The sequence below is a fragment of the Bos taurus genome, chromosome 7 (genome assembly GCF_002263795.3).
Source record: "Bos taurus isolate L1 Dominette 01449 registration number 42190680 breed Hereford chromosome 7, ARS-UCD2.0, whole genome shotgun sequence".
NCBI classification, from domain to species: domain Eukaryota; kingdom Metazoa; phylum Chordata; class Mammalia; order Artiodactyla; family Bovidae; genus Bos; species Bos taurus.
Genome location: NC_037334.1, coordinates 12780193 through 12805921, shown reverse-complemented (window position 1 = coordinate 12805921; position 25729 = coordinate 12780193). Strand labels below are relative to the sequence as shown.

Here is a 25729-nt window from a genome sequence, read left to right as displayed (position 1 = left end):
TGCCAAAACCCAAGGACACAAGAGGCCAGATGGAGACCAAGGGTTTCACAAGAAACTGATCTTTACTCAACAAAGTTCTACACAAGTGGAATCTCACGCCACCTTGGCGCCAGTCCCCAGCACAGCACAGTAACAAATGGACAGACCCTGGAGCCCGCAGGAAGAAAAGGATGAGGGGAAGGGGGGATGTGGGAACGAGAGGGACTGCAGATCGAGGCCAGTCAGGGTCTGCAGCCCTAGGCAAGGGAAAAAGGTTGAGAAGCTGAAACTTCATTGTGCAAAAATCAACCAAAATAAATTAAAAAATTAAATAGTCTTCTTAAAAAAAAAAAAAAAAAGAGAAGAACTAGAACCAGGCCCCCCATCTTGGATGGAGAAGGGGTTACCAATCCCATCAGGCAGCCAATCCACACACCCGAAGACCCAGCAGAGGATTCTCCAAAGCACTGGAATTACCAGAAAATTAAATGATTATTTTTTTTTTCTTTTCTTTTTCTACAAATGGCTTCCAGAGACCTGCTGGAGTTTCACAGCGGGGAACCAGCTGGGTTTATGGAATGTGCACCAGTGCCCCTCTGGCAGGGCCCCAGAGGGATGGATGGAGCAGGCCCCAGGACGCAGGAATCCAGTCAACCCCCACCCCAGCAAATCGCAAATTGCAAAGAGGCCCCCAAAGAAATAGAAAGCAGGGAAAAGAGAAAAGAAAACCCCAGTAAGGGGGCTGCAAGGCTTGGTTTCAGTTTCTAGGCCAAATGGGAAGTAACCACCCCTCCACCTTAGGGGAGTCTCTCCCACTGTGAAGGAATCCCCAAACAATCCCACAAGTTTCACTGTCCTAGTCTGGTGGGGTCTTAGGACTTGCTGGAACTGTGATCAGGAAGTCCCAGGGCCAGAGGTGGGTAAGGGAGTATACCGCCCTTCCCTTCCTCCAAGTTTTCAGTTTCTTTCTGGCTGGCAAAACCTAAACCTTTGTCTTCTGTCACCATCAATTAAATGCCCTAGCCTGGCCCTTGTGTTAAAAGTCAGGCCTGAAAGAGTGCTCTTGGAAGCAGAGAAATGAACTGCCTTTGAAACGGACTTGCTTATAGCAGCTCTGGCTGCTCCCAGCTCTCTTCAGTGGAAAAGGTTCCATCCAGCCCAGCATCTCCGTAAGTCACTGGGGCTCAGGGGAGGGAGAAAAAATGTGACCTCTGGCCAGCCCTGGCCACTTTGGTGGTCCCAACTTTTCTGGCTGGGATGGGAGAAGGAAGGGGGACACACTGGCTGAGGCTGCCACAGAGCTGGCAAGAAGTGTGCAGAGCAGGTCCAAAGCGTGCGCGTGCTGACTGAGTGGCCCCAAGGTGGCCATCCTCTTCCCCTCACCCCCACCCCAGGGTCCCAGTGGAGGTCCCCAACCCACCCAGCCCTCCCTAATCACTGCCAATTCCGGCAAAACAGCAGAAGCTTCTTAAACTCTAGATGCAGGTTACACGGAAGGCCTTACGAGTTAACTCAGGGGTTCACTAATTCTACTGTCTCCATGCAGTCGGGGAAATGGTGGGGCGGCTGGCCCAGCCTGGCTGGCGACAGCACCCGCACATGCGTGTAGCCATGTGTGTACATGTGAGTGTACGTGTCTCTACAAGGACCCCCCTCCCCGCCTGCTTTTCCCTTGCCTCATCCTCAGCCGGATTTGGTCGGCCGTGTTGATGCCTCCCTCCCACGTGGCTGGCCCAAGTAGGCTGCCTGAGGTGACCCCAATTAGAGCAAGGGGTCCTTGCTGCTAAGAAGTCCCACCCCCCTCCCGTTTCTAGGATGAGCGTGGAGGCCCCACCCACCTGCCCACCCTCTGACCAACCTCCGGCCAGCCATAGCAGGTAGATGGACAGGGAAGGCGTCTGGATTTGGGTCCCGCTAACTCCTCCCTAACCCCCCTCGACCAGGGCACAGCGACTTCTGGACGCAGCACGCTCCCCAGCAACCCCTCTGACAACGACGCAGACAGAAACCTGTGGGGAGAGGAGGGCGTTAGGGCCTGTGCCATCAGGGCTCCTGTGACAGCGCCAGCCCTCTGTGAACACAGGCCCCACACCTGGCAGTCGCGATGCTCGTCTAGACCCCGTAGAAGGCTGCTAGCCTCTCCTTCAGCAGTGGCGGGAACTGCTCCGAGAACTGCTGCCAGTTTTCCTCCCCGACTTGGTCTTTGAAGCCATGGAGGATCTGCAGTGAGGGAGGTGTGGTGAGGGGTGCCCCGGAGCAGGGCAAGAGGAGGGTGATCTCAGTCTCTCCCCACCCGCCACCTCCCAAGACTAGATTAGGGCCCAGCTGGGGGGCCTCACCTTATAAAACATGTCCCGAAGGTCATCCTTCGGGCTCACCCAGGAGGCTACAGCATCGCAGAAGAAAATAAAGTCCTGAAACGTGACGGATCCCGTGTGAGGGTCCGTCCAAGCCCAGTCCCAGCGCCTTCCCTCCGAGCCCAGCTGCCCCAACCTGCACGACGCCCCCAGGATTGACGCCTATCATCATGCAGATCCCACGGAAGGCCGAGTCCTTCTCCTCGTTGTCCCTGATGTTCCTGAGGGACGTGCACCTGGTTTGGTGGAGTGGGGGGGGGGGGAGGGGGGAGGTAAGCGGTGGGGAATCAGCCCCTGGGGCTGGGGCACCGTGGACATCTATGGGGGACACTGGGGAGCGGCGGCAGGTCAGTGGGTGGTGGGGCTGGGCTGGGGGAAACAGGAGGTCAGGGCTCAGTGGGGCTGGATTGTGTATCCATGGGTGGGCAGGGCAGGGCTGGATGGGTACTGGTGAGGGATGGGGTGGGGCCCCACCCGGGTGGGCACACACCAAGGCCGGATGAACTGCTGCAGCATGGGGGCCACCTCCTGCGGGCACACGTAGCCCAGGCGGCCGATGGTGATGGCTGGAATGGCAGAGGGACTCGTCAGGCGACCTGCAACCCCGAGCGGCCCGGGTACGTGGCGGGGCCTCCAGCACGAGGCGCCAGCCCCACCCCACGGGCCCCAAGGGAACAGCTCCTGCCAGCTGTTTGGGTCCCCAAGCTTGGCCCAGTCAGGGTCTCCTCCCCATCCAACTTGGGTCTCTCCCAGGTCTCCCCTTAGGCCAACATCCTTCCCAGGCCTCCACCCACTGCCCTATTCCCATTACCCTCCCTGGGTCTTTCCCAAGATCTCTTTGTCAGCTACTGACTGGGAAGCCCCACCCCCGGGAGGCTGCCAGTGGCTCAGGCCTGCTGCCCACCTGTGTTTTCCAGCAGTGTCTTGGGTGTGTTGGGCCGGTTGATGATCTCCACCAGATTGTTGAGGACCATCTGCACATAGGGCTGCATCTCTGCCCCTAGGGAACAGAAGAATCAGAGCCCTGCGTGGCCCACAGCACCCACACCGACCCTAGTCGCATCCAGACACTGGCTAACCAGTGAGTGAGCAAAAAGCCATCTCTAGATGTCTGCAGTCCAGGATCCGTGGCCAACCAGAGACAGACCTGCACCCACCCAACACCAGAAGCCTCCCTGGAGTCACTGCTGGACACCAGGGTGAGACTACACCACCCCATCTCCCTATGGGGTAGGCAGGGCCAGGGGAACCTTCAGAGAAAGTCTCCCAACGGATCCCAGTGGGGCTTTCAGTCAGTTGCTTGTAGAGGAAGGAGGTGATGATGAGTCCAATAAGAACAGGCCTCCTGTCCCTGTGCCTCTTTGGAGAAGCCAGTTACACATGGTCTTTCAGCCATCTGTCCCCATCTCAGATGAAAATGTTCAGAGGTGTCCCCTCATCCCTGGCCAATCAGCACCTGCCTCAAGGAGCACCAGGGCCCTCAAGAGCAGTGGTCCCCAGCCTTTTTGGAAACCAGGGACTGGTTTCGTGGAAGATAATTCTTCCACAGACTGGGGTGGGATGGTTTCAGGATGATTCAAGCACGTTACATTTACTGTGCACTTTACTTCTGTTATTATTACAGCAGCTCCACCTCGGGTCATCAGGCATTAGATGCCAGAAGCTGGGGACCCCTGCTCTAGAGGGAACCTGTTGATCAGGGTTCCCTGCCACCAGGCTGGGAACAAGCCAACGGGAAGGGAAAGGGCCTGCCCACCTATGGGCACTTACCCATCTGCATGCAGATCTCACCAATGGCCCAGGTGGCATTGTTGCAGACAGAGATGAACTCGGGGTTCAGGTTGGTGCCCAGGATGGGCATGAACTCAGCTGGTGGGGAGAAAGAGGGGTGCTAAGCAGAGGGGCCAGCCAGGGTGAAGCCTCCGGAAACCCGAGGGGCAGGCCCCATCAGACAGTACGAATACATCCCAGTTCGGTCACAGTACTCCCAGGTTGTCATCTCCATCACTTGAGGCCAGGGCTGGGGTCATAGGGTGGGGACGCAATGGGTGTCGTACCGATACAGGGCTTGACATGGATGAAGCAGGCTTTGGTGAGGTCTCCCAGGAGGGCGAAGGAGCTCTGCCGGACCTCAGGCATCGAGTCCTGGGGGTCAGAGGAGGGTCAGTGTGGCAGGGCTCCCCTTCCCCCAACCAGCTAGCGGCACAGTTCTTAGAGCATGAGCTGATCCTGCCTCTTCCTAGCACCAAGGCTGCAGGCCCATCTGAAGATCCAGGACTCAGGGGCACATGAATGAGTGCCCTGCGCAGGATACCACTTAGAACTGCCGCCCATACTGATATGCTGGGGGTGGGGAAGTGATGTTGGAGAAGCTTCTGCTTTCACATTTCCTATTTTCTACTTTTTAATTTCCTATTCTGTTGACTTTTTCAATGAGATTTTACTCATGTCTCATTTGAATCACTTTCTAAAATAATCACCAGCTCTTTTAACAAGTCCCTTCTCTTTAATATCCTCGGGGCATAACTAAGGCCCTAAGTCCACCCCAGGGAGCCCACAAAGGCTGCTGGGGGTCACCACTGTCCACTGAGAGGCCCGCGAGGGGTCCACCCACCTGCATGCACTGAAACAGCAGTGTCATGATGTTGCTACGGGCGACCAGCTGCTCCACGTGTCCACCCAGGCCCTCAGCCAGGCCACTAAGTAGGTCTAGTGCCACAATCATGAAGTCCTTGTCAGGGGCCTCATACTGCTCAGGGTGCTGGGTGTACATCTGGGCACAGAAGGGGGAGGACAGGGAGAGGGGAGTGAGCTCAGGCTGGGGCAGCAGCAGAGGGATGGATGGAGAGGTGATGGCGGTGGGCTGCTCACCATGGCCTGGGCCAGCGTCTTCTGCACCAGGGTGACGCAGCGCTGGTAGACCGGCTCGCAGTAGGGCAGGAAGCCGCTCTGCAGGGCAGTGGCCACTGATGACAGGCACTGGCAGAGAGAAGGGCAGGAGAGGTGAGCTTAGGAGAGTGGAACAGGGCCACGGGAGAGGGCCTGAAGCTGACTCACCTCCAGCAGGGGGAAGAGGTCCTTGTCTTCATCTTTGAGCTCGTTCCACTTCTGAATCAGTGGAGGCATCAGCTTCTGGATGTATTCCTGGAGAGGGAGCAGCAAGTTGGGGATCCCTGGATGCAGGTGGCAGCCTGGGAACCAACATGACTCCCTCTGACTCAAGAGGCGCTCATTGTTTGAACCATGAGGCCTAGGCGCTTTCCTTTGGCTCCTGGGGTCCTTGCCAAGTAGCCAGACCTCCAGGCCCTTCTAGTTCACTCCCTTCTCACCCATCCTGAGCCCCACCCGAGTTGATGCTTCCTGCTTCCCGTGGGCCCCTGAGCTCCCCCCGCCCAGCACTTACCACGCTGTCTCATAACTGTCTGTCTCCCCTACTAGACTGAGAGCAGGGCGAGGGCAGGGGCCGGGTCTGTCTGCCTGCCTGTCGAGGTCATGGCCACGTCCCTGGCGTGCGACAAGGGTCGCCACCAGGTCACTGGATGCCGGGGAGGGGGACAGGGGGGATCAGGAGGAGGGAGCTGCTGTGGGGTCTCACCGGCTGGTTGAGGTGGTGGCCCACAGAGTCAGCCAGGGTGCCGATGGCATCATAGAGGATGAGCAGATTCTTGTGCTGGTACTTGCCGAAGGCGAAGACGAGGGTGTCTAGGATGTAGCTGAGGTAAGGCACCAGCTCCGTGCAGGCCTCCTCCTCCAAGGTGGCAAAGGCACTGGAAGGGGCAGAAGTGTTCAGTGGGCCGCCACCGGTGGGCTCTGGGTGGGGTTCAGGAAGGGGACACTCGGGATCAGCCAGTACGAATACGGTGAGAAATCAGCGCACTGTCAGGAGTCATAAGTATCATCACTTCCCGGAGGGCAGCCAGTGGGGCAGGTGAGGTGAGGTCTGTGGGGCCAGGGGTCGAGGGTCACCTGCAGGCCGCCTCCTGTACCCTCTTGTTGCCATCCAGGATTCGCTTGAGCAGCTCCGTCATCAGAGGCTTCAGGTGCATGTCGGGGGGCTGGCTAACCACCCAGTGGGCATAGCGGCTCAGGGTCCAGCAGGCGATGGAACGGACCAGGGCCTTCTTGTCCGACAGGCACTGGATGAGGTGCGGGATCAGCTCAGGCAGGTAGGGCACCATGCCCTGCATGCAGCCTGAAAGGACCGGGCACAGACGCGAGGCTGAGCCAACTGGGCCAGGCCACATCCACCCTTATGGGCAGAGGAGAAAACTGAGGCATGGAGGTTAATAACTGTCTCAGAGGCACAGAGTCAGTGAAAGGCAAGGTGGGGATGGGAAATGGCATCAGACTTCCCTGGTGGTCCAGTGGATAAGAATCTGCTTGCCAATGCAGAAGATGCAGGTTTGATCCCTGGTCTGACAAGATCCCACATGTCTCGTGGAGCAACTAAGCCCAAGTGCCACAACTACTAAAGCCCACGCACCCTAGAGCCTGTTCAGTTCAGTTCAGTCGTTCAGTCGTGTCCAACTCTGCAACCCCATGAATCACAGCACGCCAGGCCTCCCTGTCCATCACCAACTCCCGGAGTTCACTCAGACTCACGTCCATCGAGTTGGTGATGCCATCCAGCCGTCTCATCCTCTGTCGTCCCCTTCTCCTCCTGCCCCCAATCCCTCCCAGCATCAGAGTCTTTTCCAATGAGTCAACTCTTCACGTGAGGTGGCCAAAGTACTGGAGCCCACAACAAAAGAAGCCACCTCAATGAGAGGCCCCTGCTTCAACGAGTAGACTCTGCTTGCAACAACTACAGAAAGCCTTCGCAGCAACAAAGACCCAGCAGCCAAAATACATAAATAAATACTTTCCTTTCCATCAGCTCTACCCCATCCCAGGGCTTGTGCTGTCATCTGGTTACTCTATGTGCTCAGTCGTGTTCAATTCCTAGCGACCCCATGGATTGTAGCCTACCAGGCTCCTCTGTCCATTGGATTCTCTAGGCAAGAATACTGTACTGGGTAGTCATTTCTTCCTTAAGAGGATCTTCCCAACCCAGGGATCAAACCCACGTCTCTTCCATCTCCTGCACTGGCAGGTGGATTCTCTACCACTGGGACACTTGGGAAGCTACCTGGTCACTAGTTCATAGATGGCTGGGCTGCAGAGTTAACTCAGCCTTTATGGGCAGCAGCAACCCAAGTGGACAGAAAGCACCTTTCTTTTGAAACCTTTCTTAGATGTCTGTGACTTTTTCCCCCTACTTTTCATCTTCCCTTTCTAAAAAAAAACTCTGAATGTGTCTGTCTCTTTTTTCACTGCAGATCACAAGTAACAGCATACCCCTTGATCATCCCAGCCCTGAGATCTATTTTTACCAGTTCAGGGTCAATTCCTTGAGATCTTTCCCATTAAAATGAAGAACACTTCACATGTTACAGCAGACCTGGGTGCTGAGGTAGTCGTGTGTGTCTCCTATCACAGATCTGGAAAGCCCTCTGGCAATTCACCCTGTGCACACCATCAGGACAAAGGGAGCCAGAAAAGTGAAGGAAACACCAACTCTGCACACTTCTGATCCTGGCAGGCCAGCCTCGCAGTCAGAGCAGGTTTGAGGCCTAGCTTCATCCCAGGTGACAAGAGAAGTGGTGTAATTCTCTTTGCAGCTGAGTTTCAAGAAACCTACCTCCTCAGGTGGTGCGAAGCCCACAGGACAGGGCTGCCTGTTATTACCGTTGCTGGAATTATGCTTAAGACCTCATGGAACTGCCTTTCTTTGAGAATTAAGGAGAGGACTTGCATTTGGGGGTCCCTTTCAGGCCTTTTGGCTGAGGTGGTTGTTGTTTAGTCACTAAGTCTTGTCCGACTCTTTGCGACCCCATGGACTATAGCCCGCCAGGCTCCTCTGTCCATAGCATTTCCCAGGCAAGAATACTGGAGTGAGTTGCCATTCCCCCCTCCAAGGGATCTTCCCAACCCATGGATCGTGCCTGCGTATCCAGCATTGACAGGTGGATTATTTACCACTGAGCCACCTAGGAAGCCTATTCTTGGGCTGAGGGAAAGATTCAAATCCCTGAGCTGCTTGGAGTGGGGTGAGCAGGCCGCTGGAGAGAACCTGGGGATAGCCTCGCCCCCACCAGCCCTCCCTGAGCCAGCCCCATCTCACACCAGCATGAGGCTCAGAGGTCACACGCAGTCAGGCTGGAGGGTCACTTACCCTCAGCAATGGCACCCAGCACCAGGATGCCTGACTCCTTGACCACCCACTCGGGGTGGAAGAGGAGGTCCTTGAGCAGGGGGAGCAAGTGGGGCAGCAGTTCCTCCCGGAAGACGTTGGCCAGGACATCCAGTGCAGCCGCCGAGCACTTCCCTGGGGCAGGAGAGGAAATCGGGGAGGGGGGTGGGGCTCAGGGAGGCACATGGGGCAGGCCACCAGCCCTCCTTTCTGTAACCCCTGGGATCCGAGGTCGTGATTTGAATCTTTGTGATTTGCTCTGCATAGGCTCCCTCCCTCTGAGAGGGAGCCCAGGGCCTGCTGTCCCCTACTCCCCACTTCATACCACAGGCCAGGCCACTCACTCAGATTCCAGTCGGACAAAGCGTCGTCGTCATCATCGTCCTCCGCGTCCTCTGAGCCATCAGGCCGCTCAGCCTCATGGGGCAGCGTCACCGTGCGAGACTTGTGGAAACGTGGCTTGATGTCCTGTTCACTGTCAGGGACAGCCTCATCCTCCTCAACATCCCCCTGTGGAATCAGGCAGATGGCTGAGACCCCCAGAGGCCCCCAGAACCCCAGCCTTCCTTCACCCTGCCCGTGACTGGTAGTCAGCCCTAGCTAACCTTCAGCAGGATGATGTCGATTTCTGAGTACTTCATCCCTTTTACCAGAATGGGGATCAGCCTGTTGGGAGAGAGGCTGTTAATCAGGATGCAGGGGCCCTAGAGACAGCTTACAGCCTGGGGAAGAGGAAGTGGAGAGGAGTTGCAAGCAGGAGCATCAAGGCGCCGATGGGTAGACCATACATGCTGATTCCATTTGTCCTGCATCCATTAACTTCCCTTAGTGGGCACTATTCCCAACAGAGTCTCAGCCACTGTGACTGAGTCAGAGCTGACACTACTCCTAGCTCCACAGGAATGTTCTTGATCCAGACCCCTGGCCACTCAGTGAATTCCAGGCCCCCACACATGCTGAGAAGCTTGGAATAGTGTCTGACCCCTTGATGTTTAGTTGCTAAATCCTGTCCAACTCTTTTGCAACCCCACAGATTGTAGCCCACCAGGCTCCTCTGTTCATGGGATTCTCCAGGGAAAAACACTAGACTGGGTTGCCATTTCCTTCTCCAGGGAATCTTCCTGACCCAGGGATCACACCTGTGTCTCCTGCATTGGTAGGCTTGTTCTTTACCACTGAGCCACCAGGGAAGCCTGATTCCTAACATGCCATAAAGCAGTGACACACGGCCCTGCCCTGTCACCAGGGACTTCCTGGCATGGGGCCAGGTTGGGGAGCTAACAGGCAGGGCAGCCTCCCCAACTCCACTGGAACCCATGCACCTCAGGATCAGAGATTTTGACTAGAGTCTTCACTGAGCTGGGGACAGACAAGTGATTCAAGTTGATCAAAGAGGATCAGCCCTAGAACTTTTACAGAGACACTGTAAAAGAGTAATGTAAAGAGAGACTGTCTTTACTCTGAGGTTCCCAAGCTAGAAGGCTGCAGAAAGTACTACCATGAGGGCAGGCTGTGCCTGAGAACAAAGTAGACACAGAGGAAGTAGATCTGAGCCCAGACGGGCTGCCGTTCACATCCTTTGAGCACCTGGATCCAGCTATGCCTGAAGCCTCTGTTGCCTTTTTTCCCCCTTTGGCTGTGCCAGGTTTTAGTTGGGGCACACAGGATCTTCACTGTGACATGAGGGGTTTTTAGCTGAGGCATGTGGGATCTAGTTCCCTGACTAGGGACCTAAACGTGGGCCTCCTGCATTGGGAGCAAGGAATTTTAACCACTGGACCACCAGGGAAGTCCCTCTCTGTTGATTTCATCTTTTCCACCTATAACTTAACATAATTTTTAATCCATTAAAGCTACATACCTACCATTTGCAAAATAAACGCACACAGGAATAAAAGCAAACCAAGACAGTTGATTGGGATGGGCTAGCACAGAAGGGAAGGCAGAGGGGTGGAGTCTGGGGTGGACAGAGGGCAGGAGCAGCACTCACTGGACCAAGTGGGAGGCCAAGACTTCCTTGCAGATGGGCTGCTCGGCCAGCGTCAGCCAGAACTCACAGGCCTCAAGGGCCACGTTCTCATCGTGGTCCTGGGTCCTCTGCAGCATGTACTGGGGTGGGGTAGGAGAAAGACTAAGGCCAGGCCTGGTGAAGGGTGGCTCCCCACGAGCCTCCCACCCCACAGCACTGCCATGGGCTGGCCCTGGCCAGGTGTACCTGGATGATGCTATGCATGTGGGGGATGAGCCTGTCAATCCGCACTTCCAGCAGCATCACTAGTGCACGGCACACATTCTTCCGCACCTCAGGGTCATCGTCCACAGCCAGGGCAAACAAATGCTGCAGGGGAGCCGGGGTCAGCTGCCGCTGGGCCCTCAGCCCTCTCCCTACACTCCCCAGCCCATGGCCTACCTCAATGAAGGTGTCAATGTTGTCCATCAGCGCCTGGGCCCGGTCCATGATGAACTGATTCACACAGGCGATGGCATGGGACCTGGCAGGGAGTGGGTCAGCACATGGGTCACCCCCAATCCCACCCATCCTTCCCCCTCCCAACCCCCTGAAGACCCCCACCCACCGGATCTTGGGGCTACAGTGCTTGAAGAACTGGAGGAACTTGGGGATCATGATGTTGAGGGGCCTGTTGAGGGCATCGCTGTCCAGCAGTTCAGACGAGTCCTCACAGATTTTCTGCAGGGCTCCGAAGGCTCCCTGAGTGGAGAGCAGCAGACACATGGGCAGTAGTCCCAGTCGGACCCCAGCTCCCGCTTAGGCAGGCAGGCCGTGGCTGGTCGCCTACCTCACAAGTATTGTAATCCTCCGAGTTGAGAAGGTTGCACAGCTGGGGCAGCAGCTCGGGCCACATCTGCAGCTCACCCTTGGAAGCGATGGTGGTGATGAGAATGCCTGGGGCAGCCGGGAAAGGAGGCTGCCTCAGGCTAGGTGCAGGCCTGCGTGGCACCCCGGCCCTCCCTGCTGTGCTATCATTCCACCAGCACACACGCTGTAAGCCCTGCTGCTGCTGCTGCTGCTGCTGCTAAGTCCTTCAGTCATGTCCGACTCTGTGGGACCCCATAGATGGCAGCCCACCAGGCTTCCCCGTCCCTGGGATTCTCCAGGCAAGAACACTGGAGTGGGTTGCCATTTCCTTCTCCAATGCATGAAAGTGAAAAGTGAAAGTGAAGTCACTCAGTTGTGTCCAACTCTTAGCGACCCCATGGACTGCAGCCTACCAGGCTCCTCCATCCGTGGGATTTTCCAGGCAAAAGTACTGGAGTGGGGTGCCATTGCCTTCTCCGCTGTAAGCCCTACACACACTTTATTCTTTTTTTCTTTTTTTTGGTCACGTGGCACGTAGGATCCTAGTTCCCAGACCAGGAATCAAACCCCTGCCCCCTGCACTGGAAGCACAGAGTCTTAACCACTGGACTGCCAGGGAAGTCCCCTACACACTTTTGAGATTCTCTTTGTCTTTCTGTATGCCAGGCCTGTCTCAGGCCCTGAGACACAGCACAGAACTAAACACAAAATCCCTGCCTTTAGGAGCGGATCTGTCTAGTGAGGGAGGCTGCCTGGGATAAAGATAAATCAGTAAAAGTCCTGGGAGGCGAGATGCCAAGAGCTGAGGGAGGAAATGGAACTGAGAAAATAGTTAGGAAGGACTCAGGGTGAAGGTAACAGTTTTTAATTTGGAGGCTCAAGAAGGCCTTATTGGGTGACACCTTGCTATCTGAGCAGAGACCTGAGGAGGTGGGGGAGAAACTGTCTAGGTCCCTGGGGAAAGAACATCTCAGGCAGAGGGATCAGCAGGTATAAGAAGTCCAGGGACATGCACAGAATTGGTGTGCTCCAAGACGGATGGTAAGGAGCCAGCGGGGCTGAGCAGAGGACGATAGGGAGAGTGGCAAGAGATGAGGGCTGGGACGGGGAGGAGGCACGTCGTGCAGGGCCACAGTGGCTTCAGGGAGGACCACATCCTGCTTATTAGAGACCCAAGTTGTGAAGTGCACGGACTCTGGAGCAGTCTGGCAGCTGAGCTGAATATGGGTGATGTCAGTGCAGATAGTATATTTAGAGCCAAGAAGTGGCAGTGTTTCCCAAAGGCGGGGGAAGCTACCATCGCCAACACTCCAGATGACCCTGGTTCACATGTCTGCTGGGAAAGGCATTCCCTGCAGTGGGCAGACTGGCAATGCAGTCCCCAGGCCCATCCCTGTCTGTGTGACCTTGGCCACATTACCTAAGGGCTCTATGACTCAATGGGAATAAGGATCCCCACCCGCCTGGGACTTCCCTGGCAGTCCAGTAGTTAGGATGCCACAATTTCACTGCCTGGGGTTCAACTCCTGGTTGGGGAACTAAGATCCTACAAGCTTAGGGTGATTGGGAGGCTTCAGTGATTTAACTCAAGTACTTAAGAGCAGAAACTGGTGCCGAAAATGAGTTTGCTAAGTCCAGTTCCTCTTGGTGGCCTCAGAGAAGGCTAAGGGTCACTTTGAACAAAGACAACAGGCCCCAAGATCAACACTTCCAGCAGGTCCAGTAGCTAGCTCAAATTTTTAATACCATCTTTTTGTCTTTATTGCATTTATGATTAAGGCTACCTTCCCTTTGAAAGTGAAAATGTCCAAGGCTCAGTCATCTCTGACTCTGTGTAGTTCATGACGCTCCTCTGTCCATGTAATTCTCCAGGAAAGAATACTGGAGTGGGTTGCCATTCCCTTCTCCAGGGGATCTTTCCAACCCAGGAATCAAACCTGCATCTCCCAAAACTATCTGAGCCACCAGGGAAGTCTACCCTGCTGTACAGAGCAAGCAAATCTGTCTCCCCTTCCCACATTTCTTTTGCCATGCTGCATGGTTTGCAGGATCGTAAGGCTCCTGACCAGGGATTGAACTCCAGAACCCTGCAGTAACAATCCTAACCACTGTCTTGTTTTAAATAGTTATATACAATTCCCACTTAAAAGTAATATTTAAAGTTGATATAGAATTAAATTTTAAAATTTTAAGTCAGTTATATGTCAGTTATATCTCAGGGGAATTCCCTGGCTATCCAGTGGTGGTTAGAATCACGTTTTCATTGCTAAGGGCATAGGTTCAATCACTGGTAGGGGAACTTATTAATTAATTAAAATTAATGAATTACTAATGAAATAAAAATTACATCTCAGTAAATCTGAGGGGGGGAAGTAAGTTGGGAACAATAGTAGGGCTGGTGTTTATCAGTAGTGAAAAGGCTGAAGGTAAAATTGCTTGAAAGTTCTTAGTCCTCCTCCTATAACTTCCTCAGGCAGTATTTTGGAGACAGGAAGGTTCCAACACAAACCTAACCCACATTTCTCCTAAGTTATCATTGGTCAGTTAGCAGAGAGCCCTCATATTTTAGTCTGCTATATCCTTGGAGCTAACAGAAAATTCTGGATGCTGAGTGACTGCCTAAGAAGTAAGAACAGCTGTTTTGGGAGGGAGTGGTTCAGAGCATGAACCTCATTTGGTCACTTCTGAGCTCTGTTACTGGCCAGACAAAGCCTCTTCACATCTATGTGCCTCAGTTTTCATATCTGTAAAATGGGAGCAGTAACAGTACCACCAACCAATGGTGCTGGAACATTCAGTGAATCAACATAATTAACATATTGAGAAGGTTCTTGGCCAAGAGTGCCAGCTCAGAGCATCATCAGAGGCCAACTGCCACTGCGCTCTCTCACCTATGGTGGCCCGGATGAGCGAGGAGGCGTCGCCAATGTTGTTGAGACATTCCTGTTTGATGAAGTCGGCCACAGGCGGTGGAAAGCTCTGGTAATGTGCCTTCACGTTGTTCTTGAGGATGAGGCCACTGAGAGAGCGAGTTGGCTCATCTGTGGGAAGAGGGCTGGGGCTCAGGAGACCACAGAGGAGAAAGTGGGGTCCGCCTTGGGTAGAGGGGCGCCAAGGGCATACCTTCCGATTTAAGTCTTGTCAGGACGAATATCAGGTAGTTGTTGAAGTCAGGAAACTGGTTCAGTTGTTTGAGTTTCTGCTAGGTTGTTAAGGGTCTTGGCAGACAGGGACCCCCACTCTTACTGCCATATAACCTCTGACTGCTGGGATTGGGCAGCCAGCTCCTGGGACCCCACATGTCAACCCCCATGCCCAGAGTAAGGAAGCATTTCAGACACATGAGATTCATACAGCAGACAGGGGAAGATGCCTCAGCTTCCCACCACTCCTGAAGATCTGGCCAGAGCAGGAGAGGGTGAACAAACTCTGCTGTATCTGAAAATTAGCAGAGGCTACTCAGCTCTGCTGCTGCTAAGTCGCTTCAGTCGTGTCCGACTCTGTGCGACCCCATAGACGGCAGCCCACGAGGCTCCCCCGTCCCAGGGATTCTCCAGGCTAGAACACTGGAGTGGGTTGCCATTTCCTTCTCCAATGCATGAAAAGTGAAAAGTGAAAGTGAAGTCGCTCAGTCCTGTCCGACTCTTAGCAACCCCGTGGACTGCAGCCCACCAGGCTCCTCCGTCCATGGGATTTTCCAGGCAAGAGTGCTGGAGTGGGGTGCCATTGCCTTCTCCGATACTCAGCTCTGCTCACTAGCAATTCAACACAGCATACTTTTTTTTCTTAAAGGGACCTCACACTTTCAAGTGAAATTTGCTTACAGTATATATAAATAGATTAAAAGTTTAACAGTATTTTAAACGACCAACTGAAAAAAGGAAATTTTACTCACGAACCTAAAGCCAAGCACCAGCAAAAAGTGTCTCCCTCTCTGCTGGGAAAGGGACCCAAGAATTCTAATCCTTAATTCTTTGCCGAAGTCCGCTCCTGCCTCAGCAGAAAGAGTCTGGGAACTTGGGATTCGACCCCTTCCTCTCCGGGAGATGCACTTGTCGGCCCGGTCCCCCCAGACCAAGAAGGAAGTAAGGATACATCCTGCACGATGCGCTGCGTGGCTGTGTTAGGCGACTGCGAGTCTTTGAGCAGCTGAAGGACCTGCTGGAGGCCTTGCTCGTCTGGCTGCCAGTCCATGGCGCAAGGCGAACTGCGGGGGTAGGGGCCGGGATCAGCACCGTACCTCGGAGGCTCTGTGGCAGTCCCAGGCTGAGCCCCTGCTGAGGTGATGGCGGCGGCGGCGGTAGCAGGACTGGAGCGTCCTCGGCGGACGGGCGGAGGCCTCCGATCCACGCCCGCCCAAGTGCGGGGTCCCCGCCAGCTGCGCCATCCACGGCCACGCAGTCGCGGGCTCGGGAGCGCGGGCGGGGGTATGTGGAAGCGGGCCATGCGAGGCGGCGGCGGGACCCGGAGAATCCTCATCCCACCCAACGCCGGGCCTTCGTCCCACCTCGGCCCATGCCGCCGCGCTTGGCTGCGGGCCCTAAGGCTTCCACTTCCCTTGAGGCTGCTCGGCGAGGACCCAGCCACCTCCCCATTCAGGGGCCCTGCCCCAGAACACGACAGCGCCCCAGCCCCCCTGGTCTTTCCCGTGCCGGCAGGCAGTCCAGCGATTCCCCTAATCAGACCCAGAGCAGTCGACAGACAGGTCCCCGATGCCTCTCCAAATGAGAGTCAGCAAAGGCCCGTCTATTCGACAACAGAAGCCCCCTGGACGAGTCCCTGTCGCTTCCCCAATCAGGTCTGGCCAAGCCTCCCCCCACACCGTTCCAACAACCCCACGCCCCAGTCAGCACTAACTCCCACTGATGGATCACTACTGCTTCCCCCAATCAAGTTGGACCAAGCCCCCCACCACCTCTAGCCGGCAAACGTCTTCGTCCGAGCCCTGCAGCTCCCCCGTTAGGCCTGGCCAAATACCCCCGAAGCATTTCCCCCAAATGCACCCAGCTACGCCTCGCAGTCAGAGCCAGCAAAGCCCTCTAGGCCGAAGTCTCACGCCCCTCCCTATCAAGGCCCAAAACCGCCGCCCCCAACTTTTCAACGCGGCCTCCCAGTCAGACCCAACCAAGCCCCGCCGAAACAGACCCACACACACACCCGATCCTCGCGACGTCCCCTAATCAGGCCCTAAGCAGTCCCCATACACTTCCCCAATCAGACCTCCTCCAGCCCGACCCCAGCCGCCCCAGTGGCCCAATTTTCGCGGCACCCGGACCTGGCCCGGCTCCGAGGCCCCACCCCCTAAGCCAGGCTCGGTTCCCCCATCCCCCGCCCCGGCCCATTCTCGCTGCCTCTCCAATTGGGCCCAACTAGGTTCTCGGCCTTTCTTGGTCAGGCGCGGCCCCGACGCCCGGGCCGCGCGCAGCGCAGGCCCGGAGCCCGGCGGGGGTCGACGAAAGCCAGGGCCAAGCCGGTCGGGGTCCGGGTGAGACTCACTTACCCGGCCTCGGGCGGCAGCAGCGAGGCCTTAAGCTGCGGCTTCTCCTGAGACTCGCGCGGAAGGAGGGAGCCAAAGAGAGGGAGTAAAAAAAAAAAAAAAAAAGAAAGAAAGAAAAAGAAAACGCGGCTGTAAATGAACCGCGGCGGCTTCCGTACGCCGTTCAAATAGGCCTAAATGACCCAATCGCGGGAAGCAGCGGTCGCACGTGGCCTGGCACCAGGGAGACCTAGGCCCCGCCGAGGTCGGGTCACGTGACCAAAGAGCCGGCGGCCCTCTAGGCCTCTCTGGCCAGCTGGTCCTCCCACCGTCTCGTTTTCTCAGCCTCGCTCGCTGGCTTGACAGGAGCTCTTTGCTGGAAACGAGTTTGGTGGCGCGCGGGACTTTTAGGTATAACTCCCCTCAGCCAGAACCATCTTCACTTTGTCACCAACCCCCCTACCCCTCCCCCAGAATTGAACTGTGCCTTCCTCCCCCATTCTGAGAGTACTTAGCAGGAGTACTGTGCGAGCAAAGAGTTGAGGGGACAGAGCCTAGGGTGGACTTTATACCCCATAGACAAAGGAGGGAGAGCCAGACAAAGGGAGTGCCTGAGACTGGCTGGGTTCCTAAAGAAGCCTCTGCCATATTTTGCGTTACCTATTTACAGTGCTGTTTGACAAATATATAAGGCACCCTACGAGGACATAAAATTTTAAACGAAGTGAAATAATAAACACTAGAGCAAAAGACCTAACTCTTTTCTCTACCTGACTCAGAATGAGGTGAAACAATTCAGGAAATTTAAGGACAGGAAGATGAAAAGAAAAAAGACATTCCGTGATTCTTGCACCTTCTGAGGACAAAGTAGGGCACCTCTTTTCCAGGAGCAGGAGAGTCCCGGTTCCTCCTCTCCCAGCCCACCCCCATCCACGTCTCCACCCTGCTGACAAAAAAGGTGGGCGACGTTCTGCCACTCCAACTTTAGTTTCTCCATTTGTCGAACAGATACAAGACTAGTTTGCTGGGTTAGAGATAATCCAAGTTAAGCATTACAAAACCTGAAGTAAATTGTTCCTCAAAAACGTGGTTTCTACTCCCCGAGGTTCAAGGTGGTCCTTTTACTGCATTTGGACCCTTCCTAAACCAACATTTACTGAATCAACTAGGGCTCTAATCCCAAAGGACATCCCAGTCCTGCCCTGAAGGCCGTTTTGGCCTGCGGGGAGGCACAGGTTAACTCTAGCCCCAGACTGGAAGGAGACAGATTTCTCAGTCCACTTGCCCTTGGCAATGTCAGTCCTGGCTCCGTTCATTCATGAAAAATAGATACCTAAGGCCTCTCTTGACGAAAACCGAGGCCGCCAGGATTTGGGGCGAGTCAGTTGAATCCACACTCCACTCTAAGAGTCAGGATCCCAAAGAAGCAGACGAGTCCCACCTCAGCCGGCTCCGCTGAACAGGAACTGGGTTTGAGAGACACGCGCCGAAAGCCGCCTACGCACGCGCAATGCTCTTCCCTCGTGCGACCTGAGGGCTTAGAACTACGAATCCCATCCTGCCTTGCGCAGGCGTCGCCGAGCTTACGAACTCTGGCTGCGACTCAAACCTGAGGGGTCTAGAGACTTTCTGGAGTTGTGGGTTGAGCAGGACGAACGAGGTTGAGGGGCGGTGACTAGATTTGGAGGTTGAGGGAGAGGGTGCAAATCAGTTTTCTGCTCAGGGTTAGGGGTTGCCTCAGAAAGGGTCGGGTAGGGAGCGAGTTGGAGATGCAGGAGAGAATTTGGTAATGCTCACCGCCCCCCCCCCCCTTTTTCTTTACTTTCTTTCCTTTTTTGCCCGCAGAGTGTGACATCCGGGGAGTCTTAGTTCTCTGACCAGGGATTCATTCTGTGCCCCCTGCAGTGGAAGTGCGGAGTGTTAACCACTGGATCTCCAAGAAAATGCCCCTCCCCCTACTTTTGATATGTCAAGTTTCCAGCGGCTCTGCGCAGGCTTTGTGGGGAGGAGTCGGGGAAGAAGAATGTGAGCGCTGCTGCCAGTATGATCCACAGTATCGGCCCTCATATGATCACGGGTCTTTTTCTCTTCCCCAGATGGTGGGTTTCAGTACTGAATCGAAAAATCGGAAAGAAAGAAAGAAAAAAAAAAAAAAAGCCCGCTGATTTCTTATGCACCTAGTGCCTGTCAGTGTATAAATGGTATTCTCACGACAGCCCTGTACACAGCAAACTTACTTCAACTAGAAGAGCTCAGTGCAAAAAAGAAATTCAAAAAATTGGAGCCAAAACAGGAATCTGAGATAAGAGACAAACACATCTCAGTTTACAACAGCCTCCCTGCCTGAGCACATCACATTGCACCCACATTTCAAGATATTTCTCAAACAAGGTCCCCAGACACAAAGCAACTGCTTCACCTTGAGAAACAACAACAGACCCTTTGAATGTCAGGGTTAATGTTGACTATATGAGCATTGTTCTTACTTTAGAACTTCATTCTAGATGTTTCAGTATTTCATCTATTTTATAGATGAATAACCTGAACCACAGAAAGGCTAAATAACTTACCCAAGATCACACAGCTAAACCGGGACTGTGTGACCCACCAAAACCTGAATTTGATTCTCTGCCCTCTTCTCTTTTCCCAGGTCAGGGCAGGTGAGCTCAGTGAAAAGAAGTGCTGACACTCCAGAATAGAGGCTGAGCTGCTGCAGGGGCGACCTACTTCTCCCACTTGTTTCTTTTTAAAGATCCAGCGGCTGTTGGTGGCTTTGAGGGAAGAGGAGGTAGAGATGGCTCCACTGGCTTCTTATATCCCTTCCCCCATACTACAACTCCAAGGCGAACATCACACCTGGGCCAGCTCAGCATCATCAAAGGAGGGAGACCTTTTGCCTCATGTGGGAAATAAACCAGACAAGCCTTACTGTGTGTTAGCAGGAAGTAAGGAGGAATGTCACCTGTTTCAGTCTATTTGCTCAGTCTTCAAGCTGGGCATGATTCAGCTCAGTCTTTGCACCTGCTGTTGCTCAAGCCTGCAACACTCTTCCAAGGACCATCCTCATTGCCTGTCCCACCTCCTTCAGGACTTGCAACAGATGGTGTGACCATTCTTGACCAGTTTACAGTTCCCCCTCTCATCACAGATCCCCTTTCATACTCCCCTCCCCACCCCCCAATCCCCTATAGAATGTATAATGGTGTTGTGTATTTTGTTTCTTGTTTCCCCCACAACCACAATGTTAGCTCCACTAGGACAGGGAATTTGGACTGTTGATATTTGCAATTCCCCACCCCGCACAGTCTGAATCTTGCAGTGTGAAGCTGTGGCGGGGGGTGGGCGGGGCTCAGTTGTGTCTCTTTGAACCCCATGGACTGTAGCCCACCAGGCTCTTCTATCCATGGGATTTCCCAGGCAAGCATACTGGATCGGGTTGCCATGTTCTCCTCCAAGGAATTTTCCCGACCTAGGGATGGAACCCACGTCTCCTGTGTCTGCCACATTGGCAGGCAGGTTCTTCACCACTGGGCCACCTGTGAGGCCCCATGGACAGGTGCTAACTCAGCCTTCATCGTTCTGCCTCTACAGGTCCCAGGCATGTGGTGACCACCATGGTCTTTGGAATCATGATGCTCCCCTAATAGAAGAGGGACTGGAGCCTGGCCATAGGATGGGCACAAGTGCCAAGAGGCTCAGCATTCATGCCTGGAAAGGCCTGGGAGATGGCCCCACAGCTGGGATGCTTCGATGTTGCTCCATAATAGATTTGAGTTAGGAGGCACAGTCATCTTAACACCTTGGTTGGCTCCACGGAGAGCAGGCAGCCAGGTAGCCTTCAGCTCCAAATAGGATGAGCAGTGGGGCCAGGAAGACACAGAATTACAAGGAACACTAGTAGGGGACGAGGGGCATCAGGCTTCCTTCAGGACATCTTGTCCCCTAGTATAGCAGCTGTCCTGTTCTGCAAGGTGGAAGAAACAAGCCCTTTTGCATTCTTTTTCCTGATCATATAAAAAACCACACCTTCCCTGGAAGGGCTACAAGTCGCTGGCAGGACAGACCAACCCCACTGGAACCCAGATCCTGGTCCTCTTTACTTCCTCCACTGCCAACACCCCATTAGCTCCTCTTGCCTGATCACAGCCTGGTCTCCTCCGTCTCCCAGGTTCTGCCCAGACCCTTTCAGCCAGAGGGATCCTGTTAAGATATAAAACATACCATGCCGCTCCTTACCACAGCCCCCCAAAGGTTTCTTCTTACGAATAAAGTCCCAAATTCTCAGCCTAGCACATGAGACTCTGCATACAACACATCCGGGCTTCTCACTCAGCTAGTTCCACTCACAGTGGCCTCCTCAAAGCTCCCCATGAAGGCCAGGCACCCTCCCTGTCTGTATACTGGCTGTTCACTACCCCACAGACAGGCTTCCTCACCTCCCTCAGGACTCTGATCCGACGTCTCCCTACAGCCTCTCTCCTGTACTTCTTTGCAGTCATCTCCCCAAATGGGTTCCCCTTTTTATCTGTGTCTGTTTCTTTCCACAAAGGCAGGAAGCACACGTGGTCTGTTTTGTTCACTGCAGTGGCCACAGGGCCTAGAAAAACCCAGGCACCCAGTAGGTGCTCCTTGTCTTTGGATCTGAACTGACAGCTTTGGCCCAGCCCAGATGGGACTGTGCAGACACTGAACAAGCACAACAGCAGGGCGTGGGGTGTGTGTCTCAGGCGTGAATCCTGAGGAGAGTTCAACCCCAGGAGGGGCTGCACCCCCGTTATCCCCGACACCCCCACATCACTGGGGCAGACCCAGCCTTTGGTGGGTGTGCAACCAGCCAAGAGGGAAGGGCTTAAGTTGTAGAGAGCAAAGAAGGCAAACCAAGCACACAACTCCGGCACTAAGTCATGTTCTTTACTTCCCAGAAGTGATGGCTAAAGGGTGGGAGGTGGGGGTGAGAAAAGGAAGACAGAAAGAGCCAGTGGGAGGGAGGAGAGGGGACAGTAAAACACTGTTCTATGAAGTCTCAGGAGGCAAGTGCTCAAGGTAAAAAAGAGTCCTGGAGAATCATCCGCAGCTGCGGGAAGCATCTCGGTTTCCTTCTGTGTATAAGTCCTTGGGGGGAAAGGCTGCCGCGCTGCCACTGCATTAAATAGTTATGTACATCGCAGAGAGTCCCAGGCCGTGGGCAGGCAGGGAGGGGGGTCATTTCACCAGGGGCCGCGTTTTATCATCATCACCGCACTGGTGGGCTTTGTACTTTTTCACCTCTGCCATGTACTTGGCCCATGCATCACCTTTACTTGTTAATACCTGTGGGGGGGGGAGGAGGGATACACAGGGGGTTGGGAAGGGGATGCCAGGAACCAGGGTCAGGACTGTCCTGAGACAGCTGACCTACCCACAGCATATTGGGTCTGAGATAAAGATAAGCAGAGGCAAGTTATCTAGGAGCTGGGTTGAAAGCCCTCCTCCCCCACCCAGTACATCCATCCAAGGGCCAGATACTGAAGAGGGAGGGATGGGGCACCTCAGCCAGGCGCTGAGGCTAGAAGGAAAAGGCAACAGAGGCAGTCCCTGCCACAACCGGTCTGCTCACCTCATCCTCCGTCTTCTGCTTCTTGGCTACTATTCCCGTCTTGAGGGCTAGTTTGTTCCCGCCTCTGCGCTTGCCCACCTGGGTGAAGGGACAGAAGACTGCAACGGTTACAGGAGCCGGGGCCCGCCCTTGGCGGCGCTGAGGCCCACTACACCTTCCTAGCCCGGCCCGGTGGCCCGTCCCGACGCCGCGCCCAGCTCCGCCAGCCGGCCGACCTGCGCAGCAATCAGAGAGGAGCACACGCGACTCAGCGCCTGCCCTGGGCCCATGATGCCCAGGCAGTCCTGGGCCCCCCAGCTGTCTTCCCAGGGAGAGAGAAGAATCCCCACAGGAGGGGGATGAGCTCTGTCCTCACTATCCCCTATTACAGACCACACAGGCAGCAACAGCTCCCTTTATTGAGCACTTACTGTATACTAAGCCCTGTGCCAAGTGGCTTTGGATGTATCATCTCCTTCCACTTTCACAGTCACCTTAAGATGAAGGTGACAACCGTCCCCATTGGACAGATGAGGAAACACCTTTGAAAAGGAGAAGGCTGTCCTCTGGATCATGCTGACAGCAGACAGTGGAGCTGGATTCAGGGTCAGGTGTGTTGAGTCCAGGGAGCAGCAGTCTTAGCCACCGCCTAATGCTGTTCCCTGACACCTAACCTGGCCTGGCCTCTTTGAGGGTGCTCCCACAAATGGCCCCTCGATGACCAAATGGAAAAGGCAGTGACAACTACTGCTACTCTCATTCACAGGGGGGCACTCGGCTGCCACCCAGTTCTCACACCAGCCCAGGCCCTGTCACTTCCCATTCTTCAAATCTAAGATTTAGCCTGAACTTTCCTCCCGGTCCTCTATTTTCTCCCACAAACTGAGGGCTTCTTGTGTACCAAGGGCCGTGACAGGCTTTACAGACATCCTGTCCCTAGCCCTCAACCAGGTGTAAAGTGACCTGAGCTGCTGAGACTATTCTCACACTCATTTTTGACAGATGAAGAAACTTGACGCACCCCCACCCAAGTCCATTACTCTTAAGTCAACACTTTTTTTCTCCACACCACAGGAACTTGCTCTCAACACCAGAGACAAAGCCAGCTCAGGGTTGACAATCAATACAGGTGCCCTCTTTTAGCCTAGAGTTTCTCAATCTTAGGCACTAATGACATTTTGAACTGGATCATGTTTGCTGGGGAGGAGGAGGAGAGAGTTGTTCTGTTTCAGGATGTTGAGCAGCAGCCCTGCCCTCTGCTCATGAATGTCCGTTCTGACGACCACGGATGTCCCCAGACTTCGTCAAGTGTGGAGATGGGGTAGGGGGAAATCGTCCCCAGTTGAGAACCACTGGTTTAGTCCTTCCTGTAAGGCTTGCCCAGTGGTAATCACATAAGAAGATGCCCACTTTTTCAAGCAGGGAAAATGAGGTTAGGCCATCTCAGACGCTCCAGGAGAGCAGTGATGCCTGTCATGTTCAGCACAGCATATCCATCACCTAGCACAGTGACCAGCACAAGGTAAGGTGCTCAATAAATGGACACCGGACGAATGAGAATCATGGAACTCAAGCAAATCTCCTAGGTCACACAGTAAGCAGTCTGAGTCTTTCATTCACACAGCTCAGACTCCAGACTTGAATATGACACCCATTCCCATAGTAGAAGATGGTCCCCAAATCCAAAGTTCGGGTGAGTACCACTCAAACAGGAATTCTAGTACCCTGGTCTCCCGATCCTCGGAACGCTGTTTCCAATGGAATCCCCCGCCCCCCCAGCTCCCAGTTCCTGCGGGCAGACTCCTGGGGTCCCCATCTCCGCCCCCAGACCTCTCTTGTCGGGAATCCAGGTTCTGAATCCTCAGCGGGTGACCCGGACGGCCCCCTGATCGGGGTCAGAGGGTGGACCTGGATCCCGATCCCCTTTCTCGGTCCCGATTCCCCAGGCCAAGGAAGACCCTGGCGCCCGCCCCCACCCCCGCGGCTCCTTACGAAGCTGAGCGTGGGGCCCGGACCGCCCTTCCTCTTCGGATCCCCGGGACCCGCGGCAGCAGCGGTGGCTGGCTGATCGGGTCGCTGCGGGCCCGGGGGCGGCTCCTCCTGCCGCTGCCGCTGCTCCTCCTCCATCTTCCGCTTGAACAGCTCCAGGAAGCTGCCGTCGTTGGCGAACAAGTTCACGCCGCCCGACACCGGGCTCGAACCCGCGCCCGACACTTCATCATCCCCGCTCTCGGGCGACGTCCCGGGCCCCGACTCAGCCCATCGGCTTCCGCCGCCGCCGCCGCCGCCACCCGCGGGGCCCGGCGCCTCCCGACCGGGAGGCTCCGCCCGTCTCCCTCGGGCAGCCATTTTGTCACCAGGTGCCGCGCAAAGGACTCCGGGAAGGCCGCTCCCGGCCCCGCGCTTGGCGCCCGACAAGCCTGGTCCCGGGCAATGCATGCCGGGAAGACCCGTCTTGGTGCTTAGGCGACCGCAGTGGGGGCGGGGCATGAGGGGCGGGGCAAATGAGGAATAAGGCCTGACGCGGCGCGCCCTCAAGCAGCTGCCCCGGCCCGCCCCGGCCCGCCCCGCCGGGTCCCGCGGAACATTATAACCCTGCTAGGCTCCTGCTGGCGTTATGCAGAGATGGTCTCTTCCGGAATGAGACTATTGTTTGGTTCTGGGTATTGTAGCTGGCTCTCGGAGTGAGGTTCCCGCTTGGGACTCGGTGGTGTACTGGCTTTTCGGGGCTAGAATCTCCTGACACCCGGGATAATCTCAATGAGGGGAGAGACGTTGCCTGGCTGTGTGCTCAGCTGATACCTCGGAACCTGGGTCCCTAACTAAAACTAGCTAGAGGGCATATCTAGCCTGGTCCCCGAGAACAGAAATGGGGGTATCTCTTGATTAGGTACCTATTTCTGGGATGCAGCTTTCATTTGGAAACAGACGCAGCTCACTCCAAGGAGCTGAGAGGTTCATATCTGCAAATCAGGGTATTACTTTATGTGCTGCTGCTGCTAAGTCGCTTCAGTCGTGTCCGATTCTGTGCGACCCCATAGACGGAAGCCCACCAGGCTCCCCCATCCCTGGGATTCTCCAAGCAAGAACACTGGAGTGGGTTGCCATTTCCTTCTCCAATGCATGAAAGTGAAAAGTGAAAGTGAAGTTCTTTATGTGCTAGAGTACTGAAATGAAGCCGCGGATATTTCTAGGTTGGAGTCTCCAACTAAGGTATTCTAAGTCACTTCAGTCGTGTCCGACTCTGTGCGACCCCATAGACGGCAGCCCACCAGGCTCCCCCATCCCTGGG

At 55.0% G+C, this 25729-nt stretch overlaps 2 protein-coding genes and 2 non-coding genes across 17 annotated transcripts; all 4 read right to left on the bottom strand.

Moving 5' to 3' along the window:
* Positions 1-43: 43 nt before the first annotated feature.
* TNPO2 (transportin 2) lies at positions 44-18336 on the bottom strand. Of its 13 annotated transcripts, none has more exons than XM_005208656.5 (26): positions 18196-18336; positions 16887-16930; positions 15482-15593; positions 14510-14585; positions 14278-14427; positions 11367-11473; positions 11145-11278; positions 10979-11060; positions 10784-10906; positions 10559-10677; positions 9174-9234; positions 8913-9078; positions 8551-8703; positions 6303-6528; positions 5932-6103; positions 5394-5480; positions 5208-5315; positions 4951-5109; positions 4394-4481; positions 4107-4205; positions 3241-3336; positions 2827-2932; positions 2473-2572; positions 2319-2393; positions 2072-2199; positions 44-1988 (listed from the first exon to the last, which is right to left on the bottom strand). In XM_005208656.5, the coding sequence occupies exons 3-25, from the start codon at positions 15578-15580 to the stop codon at positions 2092-2094; spliced, it is 2694 nt and encodes an 897-aa protein (XP_005208713.1). In that variant the 5' UTR covers positions 15581-15593; positions 16887-16930; positions 18196-18336; the 3' UTR covers positions 44-1988; positions 2072-2091. The 13 variants fall into 13 exon arrangements, 12 of the variants coding, with proteins under 12 accessions (XP_005208713.1, XP_024849680.1, XP_005208714.1 ...); XM_024993912.2 differs by having other exon boundaries at positions 2827-2902; XM_005208657.5 differs by lacking the exon at positions 16887-16930.
* Positions 4277-4352, bottom strand: LOC132345852 (small nucleolar RNA ZL2). The gene has a single exon (XR_009495429.1). It is a non-coding gene; the product is annotated as a small nucleolar RNA ZL2 (small nucleolar RNA).
* LOC112447621 (small nucleolar RNA SNORD41) lies at positions 6174-6244 on the bottom strand. The gene has a single exon (XR_003035814.1). It is a non-coding gene; the product is annotated as a small nucleolar RNA SNORD41 (small nucleolar RNA).
* A 3416-nt stretch (positions 18337-21752) lies between the features above and the next one.
* TRIR (telomerase RNA component interacting RNase) lies at positions 21753-24816 on the bottom strand. Of its 2 annotated transcripts, NM_001083371.2 has the most exon segments (3): positions 21753-22172; positions 22459-22536; positions 24430-24810. In NM_001083371.2, coding segments are annotated over 3 exon segments (543 nt in total). In that variant the 5' UTR covers positions 24787-24810; the 3' UTR covers positions 21753-22064.
* Between the last annotated feature and the right edge of the window lie 913 nt (positions 24817-25729).